The sequence below is a fragment of the Archocentrus centrarchus genome, chromosome 14 (genome assembly GCF_007364275.1).
Source record: "Archocentrus centrarchus isolate MPI-CPG fArcCen1 chromosome 14, fArcCen1, whole genome shotgun sequence".
In the NCBI taxonomy this organism is placed as follows: Eukaryota; Metazoa; Chordata; class Actinopteri; order Cichliformes; family Cichlidae; genus Archocentrus; species Archocentrus centrarchus.
The window spans coordinates 16,204,812-16,231,910 of NC_044359.1; the positions used below are offsets into that span (position 1 = coordinate 16,204,812).

The 27,099-nt window shown below is 39.3% G+C and overlaps 2 protein-coding genes across 3 annotated transcripts in view; one reads left to right on the plus strand and one right to left on the minus strand.

The window, feature by feature from the left end:
* Nucleotides 1-9,953, plus strand: part of stk32a (serine/threonine kinase 32A) — a 62,901-nt gene extending 52,948 nt beyond the window's left edge. The window contains exons 11-12 of the mRNA XM_030746540.1: nucleotides 3,755-3,819; nucleotides 7,765-9,953. Of these exons, the coding sequence (XP_030602400.1) occupies nucleotides 3,755-3,819; nucleotides 7,765-7,882 (183 nt within the window). The 3' untranslated portion in view covers nucleotides 7,883-9,953. The remainder of the gene's footprint in view (nucleotides 1-3,754; nucleotides 3,820-7,764) is intronic.
* A 6,436-nt stretch (nucleotides 9,954-16,389) lies between these two features.
* dpysl3 (dihydropyrimidinase like 3) overlaps nucleotides 16,390-27,099 on the minus strand; it is a 34,575-nt gene continuing 23,865 nt past the window's right edge. Inside the window, exons 9-14 of one of the 2 annotated variants that reach the window (XM_030746526.1) lie at nucleotides 26,665-26,821; nucleotides 25,875-26,016; nucleotides 24,738-24,908; nucleotides 21,491-21,670; nucleotides 19,733-19,886; nucleotides 16,390-16,612 (exon numbers count right to left, since the gene is read on the minus strand). In XM_030746526.1, coding sequence (XP_030602386.1) covers nucleotides 16,518-16,612; nucleotides 19,733-19,886; nucleotides 21,491-21,670; nucleotides 24,738-24,908; nucleotides 25,875-26,016; nucleotides 26,665-26,821 — 899 coding nt within the window. In that variant the 3' untranslated portion in view covers nucleotides 16,390-16,517. Of the gene's footprint in view, nucleotides 16,613-19,714; nucleotides 19,887-21,490; nucleotides 21,671-24,737; nucleotides 24,909-25,874; nucleotides 26,017-26,664; nucleotides 26,822-27,099 lie in introns of both variants that reach the window. The other variant, XM_030746525.1, reaches the window with a different exon arrangement.

The following is a 27,099-nucleotide window of genomic DNA, read 5'->3' on the forward strand; positions in this document are numbered from 1 at the left end:
AGTTCAGACATTCCTTTGATCCATTTTTCCATTATTCACCACTAACTTCACTATTACAGAGGAGGACAAAATTAGTAGCCCCCCTATGAAATTGTCAAAATTTTTAATAAATTTAAAAAAATTTTTTAAAGTGCTTTTTTTTTAATAAAGGATTTTTCAACATAGCATTTTTAACCATACTAGTTTTCTTTAGAAGCATAAATTATTTTTATTTGGACACAATAACAGAATTATTTCAGAAAAAAATAGCAGTGTCAGTATTATCAATATGAAAAACCGACCTTTTTATTGAGCCATAGCACAAACCACTGCTGTGCAATGATTTACCTTTGTAATGTTCAGAGCTTTTAAGATCAAGTTAACTGAGGGTTATCTTCCAATTTACACACAGAATAAAAACCTCTACAAGGGTTCGAGCTGTCACTTGAGAAAACATGATGCCAAAAATAAAATAAATCAGTTGAGACTTGAGAAAAAGAATTGCTGAGAATGAGATGGGTATACAAAGTTATCACAACATTTCCAAATGTCAAGAACTGGAGTGAGAGGTGTCATCAAGATGTTCAAAGAGAGCCACACAGTACAGAACAAGTAAGCAAAAGATGTCAAAGACAAAACTAGTGAGAGATTTGTCTGTAGAACCCAGAACAACTGCCAAGACACTGGTAAATTACTTAGCCAAGTTGGGAATTAGTCTCAAAGAAGACAATCACTAGAACACTGGACAAGAAGACTGAAGAACTCTAGGGACAGACTGGAGAAAGATTATGCATACTGGAACCTCATCCTTTGGTCAGTTGAGGCGAAACTAGAGCTCTTTGACCACAGAGATGCTGCTTATGTTTTTCTTCCAACACGACAGTGACCCAAAATATACTTTGCTCCCGGTGAAGAACTACCTCCAGAAGACCAACGTGAACATTGAACCCCATTGAAAATCTTCGAGGTGAACTGAAGACCAAGGTCCATGCCAGAAGACCGACAAATCTGGAGGGGCTTGAGAGATTTGCCAGAGAAGAATGTGTTGAGATTGTTCTGAGACGCGTGTGAGTCTTGTTGAAAACTACAATAAATGAATGCAAGCTGCTATCCAACAAAAAGGATACACAACTGACTGTTAGCATTTTCACAGTTTTTGTGAAATAATTTTGTTTCTGTGTGCAAAGCAAAATAATGTAAGCATCCAAAATAAAACTAGAATGCTTGAAAAAAAAGCTTTCTTGCTCTGTTTAACAGAGCTTGGGAAATACTTTAAAAAAACTACATTTTCATAGGGGGACTAATAACTCTTTGTCACTGACTGTCCACAAATTGCAACATATTGAGCTTCTAAAATGGCAACAGTTTGACGGGCCACGTATCCACATGCTGAATTCTGTTGCTCATTACCAGTCACAGCAAAAGTCAGCCCCAGCCTCAGACATGGACCTTGAGAAATGTTTCTGTTAGGCATTCATCCAGCAGAGCACTCCCTGTTGGTTTGTCTCATTAAATGGAAAGTTTAATCTACCATTTGGAGCAATTAGCTTCTGAACTGTCTTTTTAAAAGCATTAAATAAAAAAAGAGGGGAGGACACAAAGAGAAGAGAGAACAAGTAGTGAACTGTCAACGGTTAAAGCAAGCCCAGAGGCTTTTGGCAGCTTCCTTTCTGACCCTCTCTGTCTACAACAGTTTATACATCTGCCCATATAGTACATTTCTACAATCCCAGAGGAAGGAATCAATCTCCATCTGACCCTCAGTATTCAAGACAGAGTAAACAAGAAGCTGCAGAAATCATACTGTGGATTGAGTGACTCGAAATCCAGAAAAATACATAGTAGAGGTGTTGATGGTGACAAAGCAAGCATGAAAGAGAAACTGACAGAAAACAGGTGTCCCAAATACATAAACTTTGTAGTGCAGTTACACAAAGTTTGAAATAGGTGCATTTGTGACATGAGTTAAATTAGTTTGATGCATTTTAACAAGACATGCACTGTACCATATGCATAAATATTAAAGTGTGTGTGAGAGATGATTAAACATCTTTCATGTTTTAGGCAGTTCATCATGCATGTCTGTAGTGGTTAAACATCTTATTGCTGTAACTGTTTTTGTTTTGGGCAGTCAGTGAATATGTACGGATTAACACCACCCTGCAGATTAGAGCAGGGTCTATGTGTTAAGTCATATTTGGAATTTAAATAAATAAATAAACAGATGTTCTTCACATCTGTAAGAACAAGACATCAGATACAGATATGGGAAGATCAGGGGAGACCACAAAAGTCAGGAGCACTCCTTTATATCAAGTACTTCTAAAAATTAGCTTGTATAACATTTATTCAGTCAGATCAGGCGGGTTATGCCCTAAAGAGAAGCTCTGTGGCAACTTTTCAGTAATGCTTTTTTTGTTCAAGCTCCACCTGCAACTAGACGAGATTAGAAAAAGGGTAAGTCCTATCACATGGTGTAGTGGTATGCGCAGTGTTGGAGAAAAGTTTTTTTTGATAGGTCCTGTCATGTTAGATCTTAGATGTGATGTGTAATTATGACATTATTTGAAAGAAAACAGTGTCATACTTCACGTCTCATCTGTCATGTCTTTTATCAGTCACATCATGCCTGACAAACTGTGAGCGGCTGCCTGTTTGTTTCTGTGTCCTTTCTTTTGTCTGTATCACTCATTCACTATGTTCTGGGTTCGTGCAAATCTGCTTTTTGCTTTTCTGATACTGCACTGAAAGTGTCCCTTCACTTCATGGAAACTCAGAGGCTCACTTGCAGTGAAGATGTATGCTAATCATAGGGCTGTTTCATATTTCTACACGGTCTCCCTCTCTCTCAGGCAGGCTTGCAAAATCAAAAAATCCACTCCCAACTCCTTCTGCTCCTCCTTTCCTCCAGCTTTGCCTCTCCCCTCTCCACTCTCCACTCTGTCTTCCTGCCCTAAATTAGTTGATGGCTTTTGGATGCCAGTTGCTGCCCCCCCCTACTGTGACAGCACCTGTACAGAACCTCTCTGCTAGGCTGTGTGACTGACAGCTCTGGCAGGAAGTAAGCCATTTCGGAGTTTGGAGGGCCAATCTAACTGAGCTTGAAGGGGAAGCACCACATGCCCATACGTGCATGTGGAACTTTGAGCATGATTCTTTCTACTAAGGACGAAGCCCTAAGACACCCTGATAATTAAACAGTTTAGGAAATCCAATAAAGTTTTAAAGGTCCCACAGGGGTGGCTTTAATACACTTAGCTTAGAGTTATGACATATGCAGTTTTTCCTCCATTTTTCTCTCTTATGTTGTGTCTCTCTGTCTCTCTCTGGCATACACACACACACACAAAGAGCACAGTGTTATAATGATGATGTATTTCTATGATCTTGCCTCATTGCCTCTTAGGGAAAGTGAGAAAGCACCTGTCTACTTGTCTTGGCACTAGAATAGTCAGGACATCATAGTATGACAGAGCTAGATGCTCTAGTATTAAGTGGGCCAGATATGTCTAAGTAGGCCTGCATACAGCAGGTGGAGACATAAATGTCCTCTACATTAGGTGAATTTCTCCAGCTGACACCTTTTGCACTATGTAAACAATTTGCACTGTACTGAGTGCCACCACGCAGTACAAATCCAGGGCATCAAGACGAGAAGAGTAACAATGATTAATGGTTGGCCCTGATTTTGTGTTTGCTTTTTCACAGCTGTCAGTAGTGAGTCACTCTTGTTTTTTTTTTGTTTCTTTTTTTTTTTTATTTGTCTCTCTCCCAGAATGGGCAGCTGCAGCAGCGTTTGGATAATGTCCAGAGAGACTTCATTGTCTTCAACAGAGAAAAGTAAGACCCTGTACATTCTTTACAACTAATATTGCCTTCTCATGAAATAAATAGCATTGTAGCTTTCAGTAAATGAAGGAGAAAAAACAAAACAAAACAGTGATTCCAAATGAAGTTAATATTGTAAATACTGTTTGTTCTTTATTGAAAAGTTTGGTTCTATTTGATTCAGTGGATTTGTGGTTTAATACATCTTCTAGCTAGTTGGTGGAAGCATGTGGGATGGTATAAAAGATCAGTAAAATGTGTGTTTGTGGAAGAAAACATGAGCCATATACAGAATGTGGGTGTATGATTTAGGTAAAAAAAAAACAAAGAAAAAAAACATAGTGTCTGGCGGAGAGTGTCCCTAGTACTGACTATAGTGTACAGTGGTATGCAAACGTTTGGGCACCCCTGATAATTTTCATGATTTTCCTTTATTAATCATTGGTTGTTCCGATCAGCAATTTCAGTTAAATATATCCTATAGCAGAAGAACACAGTGATATTTGAGAAGTGAAATGAAGTTTATGGGATTTACAGAAAGTGTGCAATAATTATTTAAACAAAATTAGGCAGGTGCATAAGTGTGGGCGACCTTGTCATTTTATTGATTTGAATACCTTTAGCACTAATTATTGGAACACAAAATTTGTTTTGTAAGCTGTGTTGGCCCTGTCAACCCACAGAGCAGCTCCAAAGACCTACAACATCATCTTGCTGCAGATGGTGTCACTGTGCATCGTTCAACTGTTCAGCGCACTTTGCACAAGGAGAGGCTGTATGAGAGAGTAATGCAATAGAAGCCTTTTCTGCGCACATGCCACAAACAGAGTGGCTTGAGTTATGCTAAAGCACATTTGGACAAGCCAGCTTCATTTTGGAATAAGGTGCTGTGGAATTATGAAACTAAAATTGAGTTATTTGGACATAACAAGGGGAACTATACATGGTAAAAAAAAAGAACACAGCATTCCAAGACAAACACTTGCTACCCACAGTAAAATTTGGTGGCGGTTCCATCATGCTGTGGGGCTGTGGGGCCAATGCAGGTACTGGGGATCTTGTTAAAGTTGAAGGTTGCATGGATTCCAGTCAATATCAGCAGATTCTTGAGAACAATGTTCAAGAATCAGTGACAAAGCTGACGGCATAACTTCAGCTTTGTCACTGATTCTGGGCTGGATACTTCAACAAGACAACGACCCTGAACACTGCTCAAAATCTACTAAGGCATTCATGCAGAGGAACAAGTACAATGTTCTGGAACGGCCATCTCAGTCCCCAGACCTGAATATTATTGAAAATCTGTGGTGTGATTTAAAGCGGGCTGTCCATGCTCGGAAACCCTCAAACCTGACTGAACTGCAGATGTTTGTAAAGAAGAATGGTCCAAAATACCTTCAACCAGAATCCAGACTCTCATTGGAAGCTATCGGAAGCATTTAGAGGCCGTTATTTCTGCAAAAGGAGGATCTACTAAATATTGATGTCATTTTTCTGTTGGGGTGCCCAAACTTATGCACCTGCCTAATTTTGTTTAAATAATTATTTCACACTTTCTGTAAATCCTATAAACTTCATTTCACTTCTCAAATATCACTGTGTTAATCTGCTATATTGCCTGGAAACTTCTGCAATAAAGCCACGTACAGCTGGTTTCCCTGTCAGGGATTAAGCATGGTCCTAGACTAAAAGGAAAAAGTCAATGAAGACCAAAATAGGTAAAAGTATTTAGTCCAGGATTAGACATAATCCCCGTACAGGAAACTGGGCCGTAAAGTTTATCTGTCGAGTCCTGCATTTTGGGTCCTAACTCTGCCAGCTGCACCGCCCTTTATGACATAGAGCCTATAAAATGACTGTTCTGAGGAAATTAGTTTGAGATGGTAACCTCAATTTGCTGTACATTAAAATGGTAATTAAGTCTAGCTTAATCTGAAAGTGTGTAAATTTCTTACAATTCAGACTGTGCAGGCCCGTAGAAACATATACTTTGTTTAATGAAATCATGTATGTCGTTGTATGAAGTTAAATGATATGTAGTATGATTAACATACAAATAATACATCAAACTGTTTTCTGAAAAAAAAAAACAGAAAAAACAGTTAAACTAACAAACTAGAACAAAACAGAACAGCCTCATTTAGAATAGATATTTTAACAAAAGTGTTTGTTTTAAGGAGTTCATAATGTTTTTTCATTATTAATTTATGAGATTTAAGGGAGTTCTCAGATTACATTTGGTACTATAATGTATGGACAGCGATATACAGTCATGTGAACCAGCTCTGTTATGATGTAGACCATCCCTCCAGTAAAGCCTTCGGTGCTCCTAATACAAGTTAAAGTTATCTATAAGAGTTACCTCGCAGGCGCCGCAGACTGAGAACAGCCAGGTGTGCAAGCTCAGCAGGCAACTGAAATGACCCACCCCATGGCCTGGAGTAGGAATTGGACCGGAGATGAAAGATCCACTCTTCTGTACAACATTGTTTCAGGTCATTGAAGTTTGCAGGCTTTATGCACAGCTCTCTTGATTTCTTGACAAAGCTTATCAGTCAGGCCTGGACTTCGGGCCTGTGCAACACTTTTCTTCTTCTTTTCTTTTTCGCCCATAATGTGATTTCCTGCTGCTTGGGATGATTGTCCTATTGCATGAGCCAATTTGGGCTGAGCTTTAGCTGTCAGACAGATGGCCTCACATTTGACTCTGGTATACTTTTGTATACAGAGGAGTTCATGATATACTCAGTGACTGCAAAACACCCAGGTCCTGTGGCTGCAAAACAAGCCCAAATCTCCACCACAGCGTTGAACATTTGGTATGAAATGTTTGTCTTGTGGTTTGCTCAGATCCTACTTTGCTAACCTAAGCTGTGCTGCCATGTTCTTATTTTAGAGAAAATGCTTTCTCCTGGCAACCCTTCCAGACAAGCCATACTTGTTCAGTCTTTTTCTAAATCTACTGTCATGAACATTAACATTTAACATGCTAACTGAGGCCTGTTTATTTTGAGATGTATCTGTTGGGTTTTTTTGTTGTTGGTTTGTTGGGTTTTTTTGGCAATTTTTCAGGGCATCACACTGTCCGACCTGTGAGTGAATTTGCTGGGGTGTGAATTTGCCCGGTACGATTGGCAGCTGTGTTGAATGTTTTCTACTTGTGAATAATCATTCTTACTGTAGAATGATGGACATTTGGAAATGGACTTATAACCCTTCCCGGGTTGATGGGCAGCAACAGTTCATAGCTGATAGCTTTCGTCCTTGGCATTGTGTTAACACAGACCAGCAAACTGCCAAAACTTCTGTTTTCATAGAGGTGCTCACACTTACTGATGATCATTTAATCAAGTGTCTTTGCTTTGCAGCACCTGGCTGCTGGTTGCCCTCTTAATTCCCATGGAAGTAGTGACTGCCTTGATATTTGTTTTCACATGACTGTGCAAGGAGGCCAAAAATGATGGTAAACTGCAAAATGACTAAAGTTTTGCTAGTGGCTGATAAGGTAGGGGGAAAAGTGGCTAAATTTGGCTTTAACAGGACAAATAAACTAGTACCAGTGACTTTTTTGTTTTTACCATCACAGGGAATAATTCAGAATGAACTGAGAAATACCAGTAACACTAGCTGATACATGTTTCCTACTTAAATGTATACTTAAGTAGGAAACATGTATACTTAAGTAGGATACATGTTTCCTACTTAAGTATACATTTAAGAAAAATGATGACATGCCAGGCTGGCGATAATGGGGTGAACATCAAGCTAAATTAAATTAGTGAATGAAATGAAATTAGTTACTAACTGACTGCATGGAAAAGGTAAAATGATGCATAATTGTTAACTTTTATAGTACTGCAGAATACACAAACTCATGCTGGCTGGTTTTTATTTTAATTCATCTATGACTCAACATGCTTTTTATATCTGTTCTAAGAAATTTCCTTTACTCAACAGGTCAAGAAAAGCAGTGGTGGACTCTGAGTCCTCTGAATTGTCCACAAGCGAGAAAAACAAGGCGATAGAAGATGGCCAGAACAACAATATCGAGCCAGCTGCCTACTTATCAGGATAGATCTCACGAGGCGAGATCCCTGCTTACTCCCTCATCACTTGCACCTGCCCACAGCTTATATCTATCTGCAATTTACACCCAGACACACATTATTCTATCAGCACAGGCGCACAAAACTGGTTTTCAGTGTTCCTGCACCACTTTGTTATCCACAAAAAAAAAACAAAAAAAAAACTGCAGCACAGTATGCATTTGTGCATCACTGTTCACTCACAAAAACCCAATATTATGAAGAACTCTAGAACTGCAAGAGTGAAACTGAGTCCTGGAGCAGCAGCCATGCCACAGCCAGGCATTTTTCCTGTCACCAAGAAGAATGACTCTCAGCAGAGTGTCACTCATGTAATGTTCCCTTATATCCATCTGGTGCTCTAATGTCTGCTCAGCTACTGTGAGTTGTTGCTGAGGTGAAAGAGAAGTCACTTCCCTGCCAAACACAAGACAATGCCACATCTGCTCAGCTGGTCAGCCATGGCCAACAGCTATATGTGCTGCTGCTGCTTTGGTGGGAGACTGAGTTTTACTCAGTGATGGTGATTTAAGTGTAACGTGATTCACCAGTGCTACATGAAAAATGACTTACAGTAAGAGGAATGGTTATAAAGAGTTAGACTGACAGCAGACCAGTTGGGCGGCTGGTGTTGAAGAACACCCAGGATGACAATACTGTTCCATGTGATCTATTTACAATGGGATATGAGCATGAAACTAGGAATATGAAACATTAAAACTGGACAGCTTAGAAATATAAAATAAGGTATTTGATTTAACGCAGCAACCACCCGTTCCTCTAAGAAAGGATTTATATAGCTAAACTGTAGACTTGAGCATGAATGGCTCATTTTATCAGAGCAGCAGATACATGTTGGTAGTGGTCATGATGCGTAGCTTTGCCAGTTAACAAAGATGGTAGGATTTCAGCATTCGGTTTAAAGTCCCAGTTCCATGAGTAGCAAATATAAGCAAAACCACTCACATGTTTTCTTGACTTGTTTATGGTTTATGTTGAATAGTGACATATATTTAAAATGCAGCTACCAAACTGTAGCTTTAAAGTTAAGCTTTAAGGATTATTCTCAACCTTCGGACTAACCTTTGCTTCAGTCTGCAAACGACCAACTGGGTCTTCGATGAAAACGTAGAAAAGCTAGAGGGTAGATGTTATATGTTCTGCACTGAACCTTGCTTTGCACATGCTTCTTCATAAATCGTAGCATTTATGCACAGAGAAACAAACAAACAAAAAAATCTAAAGCTGTGAGTGAATATTTGTCTCTTTAGGGGTGGTTTTATAGACAGTGATTAAGCTGGCTCCTAGATCGCATTTTTCAGTTCGGTTAGCGTCTGCACTCAAGCCTGTTTTTGTATTTTTTACTTGTGTTTTTCCTGTTTTATGTAGGATACAACCAAATACATATGTGCCACCAGATAAGTCTGCAAATTTGAAATAGCTGTAAATTGCTCCCATAACACAAGAATCCATTTGCAATCTGTCTCTACATCAACATAGTTGATAGCAGCTGGTACGACACTGATATGAAATTTGGCAGCAGACAAGTGAATACAAGGCGAAGAAATGCCCTTCGTTAAGGTTTGCCATAGACTTGGTCGATATTATATCCTAGAAACCACACCTGCCTCTGACGTTTGCAGGGGGTGCCTTATACCACAGATATGGCACACAGCTGGTTCCCTTGGCTACATGTGCATGTTTTAAAAACCTGAGCTTTTTTCACAATCCGTAAGTCAATGTGATTTATACTATAATCCCACTGTGCCACTCTATTGACCTTGAGCTTGTGTAGCTGCAGTATCACTCAATCCTTTCAAGTCTGTGATCTCTTGTAATTACATTTAAAACATTGTTTAATCTCCAATTGAATTACTCTCGGCACTTTTCTACTGAAGACAGGTGCAGTGTTTTTCAACTTACCTTTGTGTTATTGTTGTCATGGATGTGATTTTAGAGATTCAGATTCCTGTATAAGTTGTAAGATATAGTGGGATAGTTAAATGGATATCCATCCATCCATCCATCCATCCATCCATCCATCCATCCATCCATCCATCCATCCATTTTCTTCCACTTATCCAATTCAGGGGGGAGAGACAGACAGCTATTCACACTCACATTTACATTCACATTCACACCTATAGAAAATTTAGAATCACCAGTTAACCTAACCCCACTAAGTGCATGTCTTTGGACTGTGGGACAAAGCCGGAGTACCAGGAGAAAACCCAACCACACATGGTGAGAACATGCAAAAAAGATGGTAGATTCAGACCGAGGACCTTCTTGCTGTGAGGCAACAGTGCTAACCACAGCGCCACCACGCTGCCCCTTGATCATATACGTAAGGGTATGTTGCCTCAAGAAAGCATGTTTGTCCCCTTCAAAAAGCAAAAAGGTATTTGACCCAAGTAATACCATTTCTCAACAAAACATATTTGTAAAGAAGAAGAATTTAGTCTGGGAATAGAATTGTTCCACACTTGTGAATCTCACCCCTCTTAAAGTTTCGTTGTCTTTTAATTGTCACTGTGTGTTTACTGTAATTAAATGTGTTGGAGTTGCAAACTGTTAAGGTGTGCCTTAAATAATAACTTTCTTTTTCTGAACCAGTCTGCCTGTTCTTGTGCTTCATTTCTTTTTTTTTTTTTATTAATTTCTAAATTGCTACATTTTACTGAAGATGATTAGGACTAAAATGGGACAAAGTTGGATGTGGCGCTCACTCTGCTCCAGTCCAAATATAATGCTGCCCCCTAGTGCTGACTGACTAGAGTTACGTTGAGTCTTGGCTTGAAAGCCTGCGGTTAATATCCAGAAATGTAGACCAGTCAAAAGGACAAGGTTGAAAGCATTTTTGATATGACATTTGGAGAAACATAAAGTGATTACCCAAAGCAAACTTTAGTGTTTATTTTTGGTATGAAATTAGTCTAAATTGGCAATGGATATTCTTGTTTTTATGTGCCTCGGGGCATTCCTTTAAAATGCACCCTCAGTATCACATAAACTCAAGTGCATTTCCACTTTCCCCTCTCACCCACACCCATCTACAGTCTACAGACCTGAGACCACCCCTTCCACAGGACATCTAGAAGCCACAGTTCCTTCTCTCCTCCACAGAAAGCTGAGCTGAGACAGCACCTTCCACATTAATGGCTGATCTGAGGGGGTGGGGATGGGGATCTCTGCCGATAAATGCTTTCCCAATCTACTGGGCATCGTATAGATATAATCAGCAAACCTCAGCGTAATGAGCTCTCTGCTTTTCAAAAAGGACACGAGAATTGCTGTGGATTTGTTGGGGCGTGTGCAAAAATGACAAGATGTCCACTGCATTTAATAACAAAGATGAATTATTACTTATAGTCTGTAGTTGTCCAAAACATATGCTAGTGCATTAACTTTCTCCATGATAAATCTACCTCCAATAACACTTAAAGGAAAGGAAAACCAATACTTCACAGTCACCCCGTCTTTATTTCTGCATGACTGGTAGCAATACTACTCCCCCATACAGGAAAGGAAAGGATTGGTTGAGTACCACAGACTCATCTGACCACAATCTAAACACTGCTTGTTTGTTAAATATCTTTTTTTTAATAACCTGTCCTGTCTGGCAGCTTTTGCAATCAGAATCATGATCTGATTAACTGTTGTGCTAAACACATTTGTTTTTCCAAGATGAGCGCAATAAACTCTCTATAGGCTCCTCTTGTTAGTGTTTTTCTTATTTATTTATTTTTATTATTATTCACATTTATACGTGTGATACCAGAGATGACAGGTAGGAAAAAATAACAAAAAAAGACAGTGAGAAAAGAAAAAAATGGGAGAAAATAAGAGAAAAGACAAGTACATGATCAACTGCTGCACCTGCAAGAAAACAAACAAAAAACAAAACAAAAAGGAAAATGGATATATAGACCAAAAATCTTATTGCAGTGTGTGTGTGTGTGTGAGAGAGAGAACAAGTGAATGTCTGTGTCATGAAACATACTTAATAATGAGGGTGAGAAGCTGGAACAACACCCCTTGGGAACCAGAAGAAGACCGAGGAGACCTACTGTAGGCAGTCTGCAGCCCCTACAGGCCACCCTGGCACAAGCAGAGAACGGGGCCCCATGTGAGTAAGAACTGTCTAACACCCGGCAGAAAGCAAGCGGGGCCACCTCAGTGCCCCACCTACAAACCATTGGGTGACACACCTGCCCCCCAAGGCCTTGTGTGTATAGTGATGTGTTGTGAGCTATAATGACTATAGTGTAATTAAAAAGGAGGGGCGGGTCACCGCACAGCACAACAAGCAAAGCCACATGAATGGCCCTATCCACCGTGGCCTAAATATAAATGTTGAAAGACAGATAATTATTTCTAACTTGTTCTGTTACAGTGTTGTTTGGTTGAATAGAGTAGTGTTTATGTGAGAAAGGTGCATATATGGGTGACTGGTACTGTATATGTTTAGATTGCAGTTGCAGACTGATTCCTCAATCCAGACCTAGTGTACATTTTTAATGATCGTCATCTCTGCCTTCCCTCGTGATTACTGTAATGTCATAAGACATTTACTCACTTCCTAACAAATCAAGAGGTTTGCAGCAGGTTTATTGCTGGGGAATGTGTGCGTAACCCCCACTGTGTGAGAGAGTTTGGTTGTAACACATTTTAGTGTGTGTAATTATTATTTTCTTAATAAGTTCAACTTCATATAGGCTTCATAACTTCCTACCATTACAAATATGATTTCACACAAGAAAAACCCAAATGAGTATCCATATGACAGAGAAGGAGAGGGGAGAGATGTGAGTGGCATCCCTTTCTGTACTGCTGGAACTTGAACTTTAACCCCAACTGCCCTTTTTATAGGGGACATTTACATCCTTCATCTTTACAGTCCATTCCACACTGCAGTTATTGACAGTATGAAGTTTTACTGCAAGGATCATGGTAATTCTTCACATTTCCAAGGAAGTGGGAAACCTTTTGTTGTTAGGCAGCTTTATGTTTGGGCTAAAAAAGAGAAACAGTGAAATCCTTATAAGAATGTGCACACAAACTGTGCCGCAGTTGTGTTTCCATACCAGTAGCTGCAGGAGGTTAAGTTTTCCAATATGAACAAATAGCTTGACATATGCAAGTACTTAGGTAAGACAAAAGCAGACACAGTACTGACACTGTTACGTCTGCAGGCGTCTGGCACTAATTAACTTTGCTCTTAGAACAAAAGTATGAATCTTCCTGGAATTTCTTCTGTATTATTAAAGTGCCAAATGCCACAAATGACTAAGAGGGTGTGGTGATGGTCCAGGCCCTAGAGGCTGCAAGGTGCTAGAGCAGTTCATGTTTACACTTTAGACCATTTATTTTCAATACGGACTTAATATCCTTAGTTAAAATTCTTACAGATCTGATCAGTTGTGTTTCAAGTTTTTTTAATCATATTGGTTTTTTCAGCTTGAACATGTTTTAGTTGGTCAAAGCTCACTGGCTTGATACACGGTGCTGTGAAAATGTATTTGCCCCCTTCTGGATTTTTAAAAAAATTATATTTGTCACACTTACACATTTCAGATCATCAAATAGAGCTTAATATAATACAAAGAAACCCTAAGTAACAAAAAAATAAATAAATAAATGCGGTTTTTTTTGTTGTTTTTTTTTTTAACAATTTCATTTTTTAAGGGAAAAAAGCTGTACAAACCTACCTGGCCCTGTGAGAAAAGGTAATTGCCCCTGAACCTGATACTTGGTTGTGCCACCCTTGGCAACAAGAACTGTAATAAAGCATTTGTGATAACTGGCAGTGAGTCTTTCATAATACTGTGGAGCAATTTTGGCTCACGCTTCTTTGCAGAATTGCCACATTGGAGGGTTTTTGAGCATGATCAGCATGATCAAAAAAACAAAAACAATCAATACATTTTCACAGAACTGTCGAGCTTGCATGTGTGCATATATTACAGAGAGATGTCAAAAGTTCTTGAATCATTTCTCGAGTTATGCAGGCCAATAGAGCAGAAACTTTGGCCACATATGTCAGGGTCCTGGGCCGGTGGCCCAGTGTTTTGTGTTTCTTTTGTATAGCTCTGTTTTGTTCTTCTTGGGTTGTGCCTTTTAGTGTTTCTTTTAGACAGTTTTCTCAGTTTGTTGTTTAGATGTTCTGTTTAGTTTCCCTTCCTGTTGTTTCTTTGTGAATGTCTGATCCCCTTTGTCAAGTTTCCTGTGTTAGGTCTGTGTGTGTTTTGTTAATTTTCTGCTTTTATTTTGGTAGTCTTGTGCTCCATGTGTTTTGTGTTGTGTTTTACTTCCTGTTATTAGTCTCATTCATTTCACCTGTTGTTCCCAGTTGTTTCCCCTCAAACCTCGTTTCCTCTGTGTATTTAAGTTGTTTAGTTCTGGGTTCGAGTCCTCGTCATTTTTATGTCTGTGTGTGACATTCCTGCTGTGTCTTTTGGGTTTTTCTAGTTTTGGGTTTTCTTTGTGTTCAGCCCATCTCAGTTAAAACGTTATTAATAAAATCTCAAGTATCAATCCTGCACTCGCCTGTGTCCTCCCTGCCTAGTTAGCCGCAGCAGCCGTGACAACATAATGTTCATACAGAGATATGGTGTTGTTGCAGGGCTCTCTGTGAGTCATGGCAAGTTTGTAGAAAATACCAGTCATGTGAAATTCATATACCATGAGGGTGTCAGAACATTTGTTTAAACAATATCTAGAATTTAAAATGAAATGATAAAAAACTGTCTCCTTGTTTGACGCCGCCGAAATATTCTTTTAAATATTCGACTCTCGTTATACACTTACTGCAGATTTATGTCAGACTTGTCACACACATCTTGATGTTAATAATAATGATATAAAACAAAACAATTCATCAGTTGCAACTCGTGTTTATTCTGGAAACAAATCATACTTCCAAAGCACACTGTATTTTTAGACCTGCCATCTCTGGGTTTTGATACAACAGTAAAAAAGAAACAACATAAAAACAGTAACAAAAGTTGTCAAACTAACATAAATACAACAAACCACCAACTGTGCCTTCCTCAGTCTGCCAGATAAAAACACAATCTTCTTCCTCTCTCCCACACAATGGGGTAACAACAAAAGAAAAAGCTTACCTCACTGCACTGCAATCCTCTGCCTTATCAAGAAACAGCAAAGACATAAAGAAAACCCCAAATGCCCCCCCAACACAATCAGATCCAGAGTATTTAGATAAACTGAACTGGGCTCAGTTATATTCAGGTTGATGTTAAATGCGTTGAGTGCTGCATTGGTGGCCTGTGTTGTGATGGCAAAGGAAAGAATGCCTTTCACTTGCCCTAAAATAAGAGCCCAGGTGGTCTCGAATGAAAAAGTAAAGCCAGAGCTGGAGTGTCATCAAAAAGCAGGTTTTTGATACTTAATCAATTCATTGCATTGTTGCCCTCAGTTGCAAAGCTCTTCAGTTACAGTTGTAGTTACAAGGGACAGTTACATTTATTCTTAATTCTTGTGATCATCCTTTTTCCCCCCTCCATTCTCCTTTTCAAGATGATTTTAGGATTGCAGGAACAGCCAGTAAGCTAGAAGCAAATGCAAAGGACGGTTTCTCGCAATGCTCTTTTTCTCTAGTGATGATGGAATGTAGGAAATAAAAAAGTGACATAAACCTTTTTGGGACAAAAGATATTTTTAAAAAAATGTTTCTAATATTTCTTCTTTCTGTTCTTTTCTTTTCCCAAAATCTTTCCCAAGCAGATTTGTCCATATTCCGTTTTTTTTTTTTTTTTTTTAAACATCAATAACCAGTACAGTACATCAGGGGGATGGTAGTCACCAAAAAGCTAAGAGGAGGAGTGCAAGAAGTATCACGGATCACGTCACCCATGTTAATGCGGCCCATGCAGCTCCGTGCCCGACAGCACTCCTGCTCTCAGATTCAATAAGTACCATTTACTTGGTCCAGAAAACCCAAACAGGCTGCAACAACATCATCCACAAAGCTACATCACATCTACCATATGTACAATGCCACCTAGAGCTAACCAAAGATACTGCAAGGTAATACATGGCTACTGTGGAATCTAGTGTTATGTTTTGCTGACTATGGAGGAAGCAGGCTACTGAAAAGGGGTGACACTGAAAGCCAAACAGGATGAGAGAATGATAGCGTCATTCTGAGACATGTGGTATCCATTTTCCTTTGAGAACAGTTTGTTTAGTTTTTTTTTGGTTTAGTGTGATTAGCCGAGTTTTACTTTTCACATTGCCAAAGTACCAAATAACAGTTCCATACTGAGTAAGTAATGAGACTGAGGTCAGTCATGTGAATTCAGTGGAGATTTCATTCTTTGAAAAAAAAAAAAAAAAATCATCCACAAAATCAAAAAATCATCCACATTCCAGAGGAAAAGGGATACTTTTCTCATCTGAGCATAGTAGCATTGTGACAGGTAAGGCATGAGGATTCAGTGTTTTGCTTTTTTGTTTTCTTGTTTTTTGTTTGTTTTTTTTTTGTTTTGTTTTTTTAACTTTGAGCAAATTGTGGTCCTCTGCATCTCCTCCCCCTCCTCCCCTCCCTCCCTCAATCCTGCACTCTGGCTGTTGTCATTTTCTTGGCGCACGCCCTGCTGTTTAACTAAGAGATGTGATGTTGGAACGACCACCAGGGGGCACTACAATGCGCCTTCCAGCAGGCCTGATGGGGATGTCATCAGGGGTGGGGGGACCTGGAGAAAGAGAAAATGAAAGATAAAGAGACCAAAGAGTACATCGGTAGGAGGGTGAGCTAAAACGCAAAGAAAGAGTGCAAAAGGAATACATTTGGAGGACTGCTGCTGCTTGTTTGAGAAATGAACACATACATTTCTAATTAAATCTGATCAAATCCCCATAAATTGTATATCAATAGTTATGCATTGACATTCTCAACTGCATGGAAAGGGATTAACTGCAAAGTGCACGTCTTTGTATGGTTTACTCTTTATTTTAAAACCCCAATTTTTCTCAAAACTGTGCAAATATGTAGTAATAGGATAAAAAGCTCGTTTACTCTGCAAGGTTTACTCTGTTATCGGTTTTCCTGGTCTCCTCGTGTTCTTTAACCTCAGCTGTATAATGCAGAGTAGTTTTATGCATCTTTTTTTTTGTGCTATTGGTGATGTCTCATTAAGGTATGCAAAAAATTGTAAAAAGTTATATCAAAACAAAATTTTAAAAATATCCTGTGACAGGATTTAGATCTCACCAGAGCCCCTATTTGAACCTCACATCAGTACTGTGCTGCAAGAAAAGCCTCTAACATAAAATGCTGCAGAGATATATAATATTTAACATTTTGCCCCTTCATATCTGATTGGTTAGACTTTATGGAACTAAGCTTGAGTTCTTGGAGTGACTGGCCTGAATTTAAACACTTAACAATGTTAAACCATATCTAACGAGGTTAACTCGATCATACGAACACTGCAGTTGGAGCGACTCTGACCTGGTGCAAATTGGATTCTGCTGTGTAGTTTTTTAAAGAGGAAAGTAACATAACAAAGCCAATGAGATGAGTCTTAATACTGCTTTATGCTGGGACTACAGTACTCTGAAAACATGTGACAGATTTAATAAAGAACTGAAGGCCTATATAGTTCTTGATGATGGGATTTACTCCTTTTTGCTCTCCTCTGGAAACCTGTACCAGTATTTGTCAGTCCTGTCAGACAGAACAGCTTCGCATGATCACAGCACACAAATAATTGTTGTTAGGCATTCACATTATTACTTCCCCACCACTAGAGGGCTTCTTGAAATCCATAATTATCTATGACATATGGTATGTATCACTGTGGTGACAGGGGCATGCAAATTTGAGCAGACCAACCGAAGATGCTTAGTCTGACATAAAGAATGGAGTTTCCAAATGATAAGTCAGTTTGTCTTGTCTAACAAGACAGACATGATCAGTGGGTATATAAATGGAAAGTTGAATGATATCAGACTGTGATACACTGTGTCTAAGCTGACAATCCTTTCCAGCTTCTTCCAGACAAGTAAATCTACTCTGCAGGCGCTATCCCAGGAAAACTATAAGAGATAAGAGAGGGACTTAGTCTGAGAGTATGCACACATATGCACATGCACGTGTAGAAAAAACGTACTTAAACACATAAATATTGCAAAGCCTGGGAAACTAGGAGCAGCCCTACTCCCCTCTTAATTCATGCACTGAAATTTGGGAATTCTTTCCAGTAGAGGTCATTTTCTTTTTTTATCAGTGAGGTCAAACTGCACTTGTAAAGACAGGTTGCTTAATACAGGGAATGCCAAACTTCATTATGTACAGTTCTTTTTTTTTTTTTTCCAAATGAGTTATCAGCTTTTAAAAATTATACATATATTTGCAACGAGTTCCAAATACTACAGTGAATCCAACTGCGGTCTCTCCAGGTTAAACAGAGTTGCTCTCGCTGATGTAATGTTGCACATGGACACATTTAGTCAGTCAGTCAATCTACTTGACAAAGTAAATTTCTCATATTTGTTTTCTCTAAACTAATCCAATGCTGACCTGACGCATGGGCACAATCAGACTGTCACTCAGCAGCCCAGCAAAATGTAGCAGATGTCAAAGGTGAATGTTATTGTTATTGCTGACATTAGATAGGCTACCTTAACAAACCATGTCCAGATGACTGCAAAGGCTGTGCATTTTACGCCTAACTGTGGGGAAACCTTCATTTCCAACAGTTTTCTAAAGAGCCTTTGAAAGTATTTTGTTTTTAAAAAAAAAGACAGTGAGGAATTACAGGAGGTAAATGACCCGGGGCAGAACTGAACTTACCTGAGTTAAGATTATGAAACATGCACAAAGCGTAAGAATACACTTACATTTTTTAAGCAGTGTATTTTATTCCTGTCAAACTGTGTTATCATTGGCATTTTTCATAGATTCATCTAAAATAAATGGGAACAAATTCTGTGTTTTTGTGATAGTAACAAAGTGCCAAGGCTACAATTTCAAATTGTTGATAATTATGTGTAGAGACTGGTTCACCCCTTGAGTGAGGTGCCTTTTTTATGTTTGCATGTTTCACAGGTCACTGTTATATGGCTTAACAAACAAACAAACAAAAAACATTCTTCTGAAAATGTTCCACAGAGTGAAAAAGCAGCCTGTGTCCAGAGAAAAACTCTCAAAGACCTTCAGAAAGCCCGGAGAACTATTGCTCAAGACAAGTTTTAAAAAATGACATCTGGCTCCCTGGAATAAAATATAAAGAAATTTAAAGTGGCTCGAGACTTTTGCACAGCACTGTACATCATTCCAGCTTCTATCCATGTGTAAAATGTTTTTAACATCAAACGTGTGTTTAATCTGGGGTCATGTTTACGCCGTATCGAGCAACACTAAAGTAAAAACTGTTACTGACTGTGTCGCAAATTTGATTTAATGGAGTCTTCATTGAGACTCTAGGAACTCGAGCAGCTGACTTAATGAAATTCACAAACAGACAAATTGTCTAATTCTTTTTGGAGCACGATGTACTGCAGGAAAATGCATGCCGTACTGTGCACACCATAATGCATGAAACAAGATAATAAAATATGATTAGGCTACTCTCCAGTCAGCCAAAGACTGTTAATAATTCAGAAAATGCAAAAACATGATTAAAAAAACCCAATAAAAATCACATGGCTGTCATCTGACTTCATACAACTGAGTTAAACAGAGTCAAAATAAAAGAAGGATATGAGGGTGGATTAACTGATGGTTGTACACACAGTATGTGGAATGACTGGGTAACAGAGGGATGGTGGTTCTATTAAGAAAGTGGGCTCACCGCATGGTGCAGGGTTACCTGCTAGACTAAATCCAGACTGGTGCAGGTTTCTGACAGGCTGTTTAGTTGGAGAGGTACGGGCCGAGGCCGAGGGAGTACCGCCACGGGACATGGAGAATTCAGAAACTGGGCCATCATACATTCCCCTAGGCACTGCCCTCAGAACAGCCAGCTACGGGACAAAGAGAAAGCGTATACAGACGGTGAAGAGAAACACAAAGCACAGGAGGATACAGAATCAGAAGGAATAGGCAGGAACTAGGAGAAACATTATGGTATTTTACCAGAAAAGGTTAAATATAACTAGGTTCACACATGTTTAGCATTACATGCTTGTCTGTATGACTGTTTGCGTCTGAATTATATATGCATCTTTTCTTGCCAAGAGCCAGTTCCAGATTTACAAATCCACACAAACGGAGACATGAATACACATAATCAATCCCTTCTAGAGCTCAGAACAGAAAAGTCACCAAAACACAGTTGTGTATTTATGTGCTTTCAAAATCAAGTTGAAACTATTAGCTGCTTGTGAAAAGCCATTGTCTGTATGTCTGTTAGTAGCGTGACTCAGTGGAATCTTGGAAGCTCTGTCAGGACTTAAAAAGAGACATCTGTGAATGAAGAAAAGCATAACAGTGACGGCTACCAAGACAAACAGCACACTGTTACTACAGCTCCATTTTTTCATCAGCAGCCAGCTGTGAATTAAGAAATTGTTGGGCTATGAGATTTCTAGGGCCATAAGAAAGATGGCAAGAGAGCAGAAAGCAGGGGCTGCTTTAAGTGTAAGCTGTTATAAATCAAACCGTTAAATAGGCTCATTTCTCATACTTTGAACTGATTAGTAATACTTTAAGAGGAGTTTCTGTACTATGAGCCGACAGTAGCTTTCTGGGTTTGGCCTCGAATGCACTTAAACATTTAGTTTACCTTTAGTTTAGGTTCTACAATGCTAATTTAACAATAATTCTACTTTTTTTTTTCTCTATTCTGATACACTCACCAGTCCTCCACAAGTTTCCACCAATTTAAGAAATAAATGTGGACAATACGTTTTTCATCTTACTGCCAATCGGTACTACTCACATGTCTGTATGCTGAGTATGAAGCTACCAAGTATATATGGCTAACTTAAAGACAAACTCCTTGGAGCGTTGCAAGCAATGTATCAAAAAAGCAGCAACCCACCGTGCAGGAGCTTTTCTTGTAATCAAATCCACCTTCCTAAATATCTTTTAAAATCAAGAGTTGAATGTTAAAATGGAACTATTATGAGTAATCCTCTCAGTGAGTGCGGTAGGTCCCTCTAAAGGCGTTATCCAAAGTCAATGTATCCTTATTAATCCAAGATGACAAAGCCATGGCCACCCTCACTGTATGGACCTTACAGTCAGTCAGTGCCCTGTGGCTGAACCTTGGAGGGTGATGTCAGACTTGCTATATCTCCCCCACAGCCCACTTCATTGCCTCCATCCTTGCTGCCCTCTTTTCGCCCCATCATCCTTATTTCACCCGAAACTCTCATATTCCTTTAGGTACCGCCTAGAAGGATTTAAATTCCTTCACTTCAGTTGTTTTCCCCTAAATTTGTATTCTATGGCTTTCTTGTTAAGTAAAAAAAAAAACAAAAAAAAAACTTTGTGTATTCTTTCTCCCATTATGTTTGCTTTTATTTATGTAATACCTAATACCTAATACAACTGCCTTATTAAAACCACAGCTGCAGGGAAAAGTGTTAAAAGTAGGCTGTAAAGAAGAATAACCTGTACTTACCTGCTTCCTGGCTTTAATACGCTTATAGGCGAAGTCAGGGAAGGGAGAGCAGGGAATGAAGCGGCCCACTCCAGAGGTGACATGAAGGTTTCCATCTTCCAAAACAATCTTACCCTGGCAGATCACCACTAGTGGGGCGCCACGCAGCTCCATGCCCTCAAAGATATTGTATTCGGCAGCCTGAAGCACACATATGAAATTATTAGACATTTGGAGGAAAGGTTGTTGCAGCAGCATAAGAAAGAAACATGTATTATATAAAGTTATACACTAAATTAACTGTTCAAGGACTGAGGAGAAGAGGTAGGTATAAAATGTTCCACTCTTTCTTAAAACTGAACTCTCTTTCTCAGATTCTTTGTCATTCATCACCTTGTTCTTTACACTTGTCTACTTGGCATGTACAAACACCTGCCCTTATCCAGCTGCGCCCAGATGCCTTCGTAGTACTTTGTAGTATCACTGCCTTTCCCATCTTCTGGCTTTATATGTCCTTTCACTCTTCTTTGTGCTGCTCTATCCAGTTGTCTGCTTCTTACTGTTTTCACTCCCGTGCAGTTTCGTGCTTGATTTCTGTAAACCTTTGCATTTTTTAACCATGTTGTACTGTTCATCCTCCTTCATTTTCCCTTGTGCCAACTTTCTTTTTTTGTGTGTGTGTGTGTAATCTCTGATGGTCCCCTCCCCTCATTCCATTGTTGCTTATTTCCTCTGCACACGGCCCTGTTTTCTACTGCCATCCAAATTCAGGCCAGAACAGGACATAACTAAGACTCCCTGCATGCCAAACATGATGTCATGACTAATCCGAGCGGGTTCTCAGTGTCCAACAGTATTGCTGCCTGTTCTTGCCTGTGTATTCAAATACCCTTATGTGCATCTATGTATTTTTACGTTGACAATAACAAGGAATCAAAACCAGATGTGGGTTTGCTGATAACACACTGAGATATAGCACAGTCTGGGGAACGCATTCCCCGGAACTGTGTGCTGGTAAGCAGGCCTGCTCCCATTTCCTCTAGCTATCCATTAAGGCAAGACACTGCAGGAGAATAGGGTACAATATAGACTACTAAACAATTTTTCTTTTGTAAACCAAGATTTCTGAAATGGTATCTTTAAATATGCAAATGAAACATGTGCTTATTTACATACATTTTCAATAGACAAATTGCCATTAAATAAGGACTTAAATGTGTATTTTGGAACCTTTGCTCTCTGTAGTTTGAAAGAAAGCATGTTGTTGAAGAAAAGCAGCCCCAAATCTGAAAATTGATGACGGTATGAAAAAAAAAACCATAGTTATGCCTGCAATGTCTCTCTCCTTAAGAGAGATTTATTTGAAGTGGGAGTTGCTGTGCTCTTGTCATCTGTTTCCTTCAGTAATTTTACAGCTGGAAGGACAACCTGGAGGAAATGAAAGGGGTGACATCATTATGTAAGAACCCATGGATCCTCAGTGGATGTACTCCACATTTAGAGAAGGCATATTATTAGTCCAGTTCTCTCTGTTTCACATCTTGTTCCTCCATCTGGAGACAGCAGCATATTCTCTTCTTCCAACAAAAACAACTGCCGTCGAGCCTTTGGGCAAGACAAATCAAAATCTACACGTTTCAGTTCATCACTCCTAAGATCAGTTTAGTTACTACTATGTTGTCAGTGAGTGCAAACACTCCCTACTCATGGACAATGTTTAAGTAAAAGCAGGATTTGTGCTAGGCCGCTAAAGCCGTAATTTCCTGTGCGGACACTTCCTCTGCTGCCGAGCGGCCCGAGTGGAATCTTCTAACATCTGTGTAACGGCAGAAACCTCATTACTCGTATACACTGTGTGTGCTGTACACACAGTGTGTATGTGTGAAGGACAATGTGTTTGAGAGTCTTTGTGAGGCCCTCGGCTTAGACCGTAAGATCGTGGACAACAGGATACAGTTTCACATTTCTAATGCAGTTTGACTTTCAGTGTTGAACTCTGAATGCATCACTACAGACAGAGATGCTCACATGTCGAATGACATTAGGTGCAATCTACGAAGGTTATTTAATTACATTATACTGACTTTTCTATACTAATTTTCTCCCTCTCTCTGACAAAAAGAAAAGCATTTCTTTAATGTAAAAAAAGCTGCTAACCTATATATTATTATACATAACAGCCAAATAGATTTTGGCAAAAGAATCATTTAAGCAGGAATGATGTAGTTTCACCATGATGTACTCTGTTAAGGAGAAAGCAGCACTAGCAAAGCAAAGTGCATTGAAAAGGAGGAGGAAATCGACTGCACTATCAGTTCTGATTCAGGCCGCATCTTGCACGGGATGCACAAAGTTGCTTTCTGCTTCCACAGATGTTCCAAAATCTCCACGGTTTTATGAAACTATTTGAAATATTAATGTTTACAGTAACAGAATCTCATACAGTGAAAGCCATTCTTTAAACCCACATTTCCAATCATTAGCGTATTTTGGAGGATCTGTACAAGTGAAAGTGATATAGAGGAAGGAAATACCTCCTGATTACACCGCACATGGATTCTCTGTGGATTAACTGCAGTTTTGCTGTGCTAGACATTTTGGCAACATTTGCATCACAGACAGATGTTTGTTGTTTGTTTGCTTGTGTTGAATGCATAATTTTTTATTTATTTTTTTTATAAATCACTACTTCATTAGTGAGGATTGTTGAATTTATTGAGGCTCAACTTTACATTGAGAGTTGGTCATGCGGTGAGTGCAGTGTGAGTGGAATTAGTGACGATCCACTGAGAATTCATTTCCGTTCAGAGGTACTCAGACCTCTCTGGAAGCTGCTCAAAAATGTGCTTTTTTTTCTCCCTAACTTACTCTCAGCCTCGCTTTCTCTCCATCTCTCTCTTCTTTAGTCTCTCTTTTCTCTGTCTCTTGGACACAGATGCAGACATTTACCTCCTGTCATATTTTCTACTTCCCTAAAAAAAAAAAAAAAAAAATCACACCCTTTAAAACCCCATTCTTATCTCTTTTTTTCTCTTTTCATTACTTTTACCTTTAGAAGATACCACATGTTTTTTTTTCCTTTGGAATCCAGCTGTTATATTTAACAAAGTAAATCAAATAAGCTTTAGTGAGAAGTTGTGAAATATTACAGCACCTATAGTTTTACAGTATAAACATAAAACAAGTCGAGAAGGAAGGAAGTGAAAAAAAAAAAAAAAGCCAGGACCTGGTAACTGAATTTAACTGAAACTCCGGTCTGTGTACGTACCGAGTTGTGTGTCTTGGCAGTGATGGTGCGAATAGAGTCTGTGTCCCAAATGATCAGGTCGGCATCAGAGCCCACAGCAATCCGACCCTTACGCGGGTACAGGTTCAGGATCTTAGCTGCATTAGTGCTGGTGACGGCCACAAACATGTTCTCATCCATCTTACCTGTAGTCTGAGAGCAAAACAAGCGAAAAAACACAAGCGAACATTACTGGAAATGTCATAACTCTATCTTTGAGCACTATGGAGCACTTTCTTCTGAGTTAGTTCCCCCTTTTGTGTGTCCAACAACATGTAGTGGCACCAATGTAGGCACAGTATATAACTGACTGAATAGTATATTTGTAGTATTAATGTAAATGCGTGGAGGAAGCTGTTAAACTTAACCTCTTCTTTGCTTATGGGAAAATCCACAAAAAAAAAAAAAGTTTCAGATGATGCATCTTCCTTAAGTTTAAATGGCTAGACATGAAATACTATGAGCAACTGACAGTCCAACATTTTAGGAGGTGTCTGTGCATTAAAATATGAAGCTGTCATTAGTGGTGGATTTCTTAGAAGATGACTGGAAGCAGCTAGCCTCTGTCGACATTTTAAAAATAGACCTACCGACAGTCAGTCCAAGTTTGGTGTGAGCCAGGACTTGTGTTAAGGAAATGTATTGAGTTTTACTTTTTAAAAGCCTACCTGCATTTCAGAGCCAGCACTGCACTTTACAGCGAGGCTCAACAAGGCTGCATGTTAGCTATATGGGTGCAATGATACCACGAAAAGAAAAAGGAGAGTAGTGTGCTGCGTGAAGGAAGAAAAAATAGAGGTGGACGTGTAAAACGAGACAGAGAAAGTGACAACACGACAGTAGAATAAAGAGAGTGAGATAAAAACAAACCAAAAACAAGCTTCCTTAAAATAAAAATGGAGACCACAAAAACGAGAGATGTGGAAAAGCTCGATCAGAGCAATACACAACAAACACCGCAGATGACTGCTTTAAATAAAGGTGAGGGACGTAAAGGTGAGGGACGTAAAGCTGACGACGTTCCTTGGGGAAAATGGTAGAAAGCAAGTGAATTGAGGTTAAAATAAAAATCATAGACAAAATCAACATGTGCCTCTCTCAATATTTATGTGTCCTCACCACAGCTTTATCCCAGATGAGAGCCATCCTCTCCTCCACTCCATTGACACCTTCTGGGATCTGAGTGAAGTCATCCTTGCCAATGGCCTTCTGGGCCACACTGAAGGTGCAGTGAGCGCTGCCGGTCACACTGAGGTCTCCGCTGGGAGAAGAAGACACATAATGATGGAATTCCAGCAGCACAAGCAAAGTCTGTGTACAAAACTAAAGTAAAGTAAGTAAATATGCTTGTACTTCAGCAGGAGGAGCAAAACAAAACTGAACAGGGACTGAAAGTAACTGAGGTATGCAGCATGCCAGAGTTTGTTCTTCCAGTGTAAACCATTACTAATGTTTCCTGTTTCCACATGACGCAGTAACTCACTTACCAGATGAAGTCCATTTCTTCCATAACGACTGTTGATTTTTCATAAGAAACTCACGAACTTCAGTCTAACTTATTTTTTTTTTCTCATTTTTCATTCAAAAAGTAATCTTTGCACACGCATATGCAAGTGACTAATGTGTAAAAAGCTATTTTAAAAAGGTGCATTTATGAAACTTCAGTGGGCATATTTTTATTCAGCGGTATTCATGGAACGTACAAAAACTAAAATATTTGCAAAATGCAAAATGAAGGTTTAAATATAGTTTAATAATAGCACCGTCATTTGGTATGTGACCACTACATGCACGGTGTCCTGCTTTGACTTTTGTCATTGCTGCATGCTAAGTAAACTAATATAAGATCATATGACATCAAAACATAACAGCATTAACAGGTTAACACCATAATCAGAGGGTTGCATACCTGGACAGGAGTGTGTTCAGATAGTCTGGAGTGGTAGGATCAGGGCTAAGAGGAGGTGATGTGACAAAAGAAGCTGCTTTAGCCCAATTCTTGCTCCAGTAATGTGTCCCATCAGTCCCCAGACTGGCCGTGATTGGCTCCCCAAACACAACATTTCCTGGGAAAAGAAAAGCAGTCAAAAAATTGTGAAAAATAAACAAAGTGCCACATGTGAGTGTTTCCTTTTGCATACTCATGAATTGCATTAGTTAGCCTTTCCTTTTATTTTGTCAGCAGTTTAGTTTCACTAAAAGCTCTGGTAATTCATGTGAGTGTTTGCAGGAGAGAAACCATGCCAGCACTGGCAATGCACAAATTCCACTTGGTCAGTTGCAGCTGAGGTTGTTCTTTCACACTCGGTTTGAGTCCTGTCACTAACACATGTGTGCTCTTATC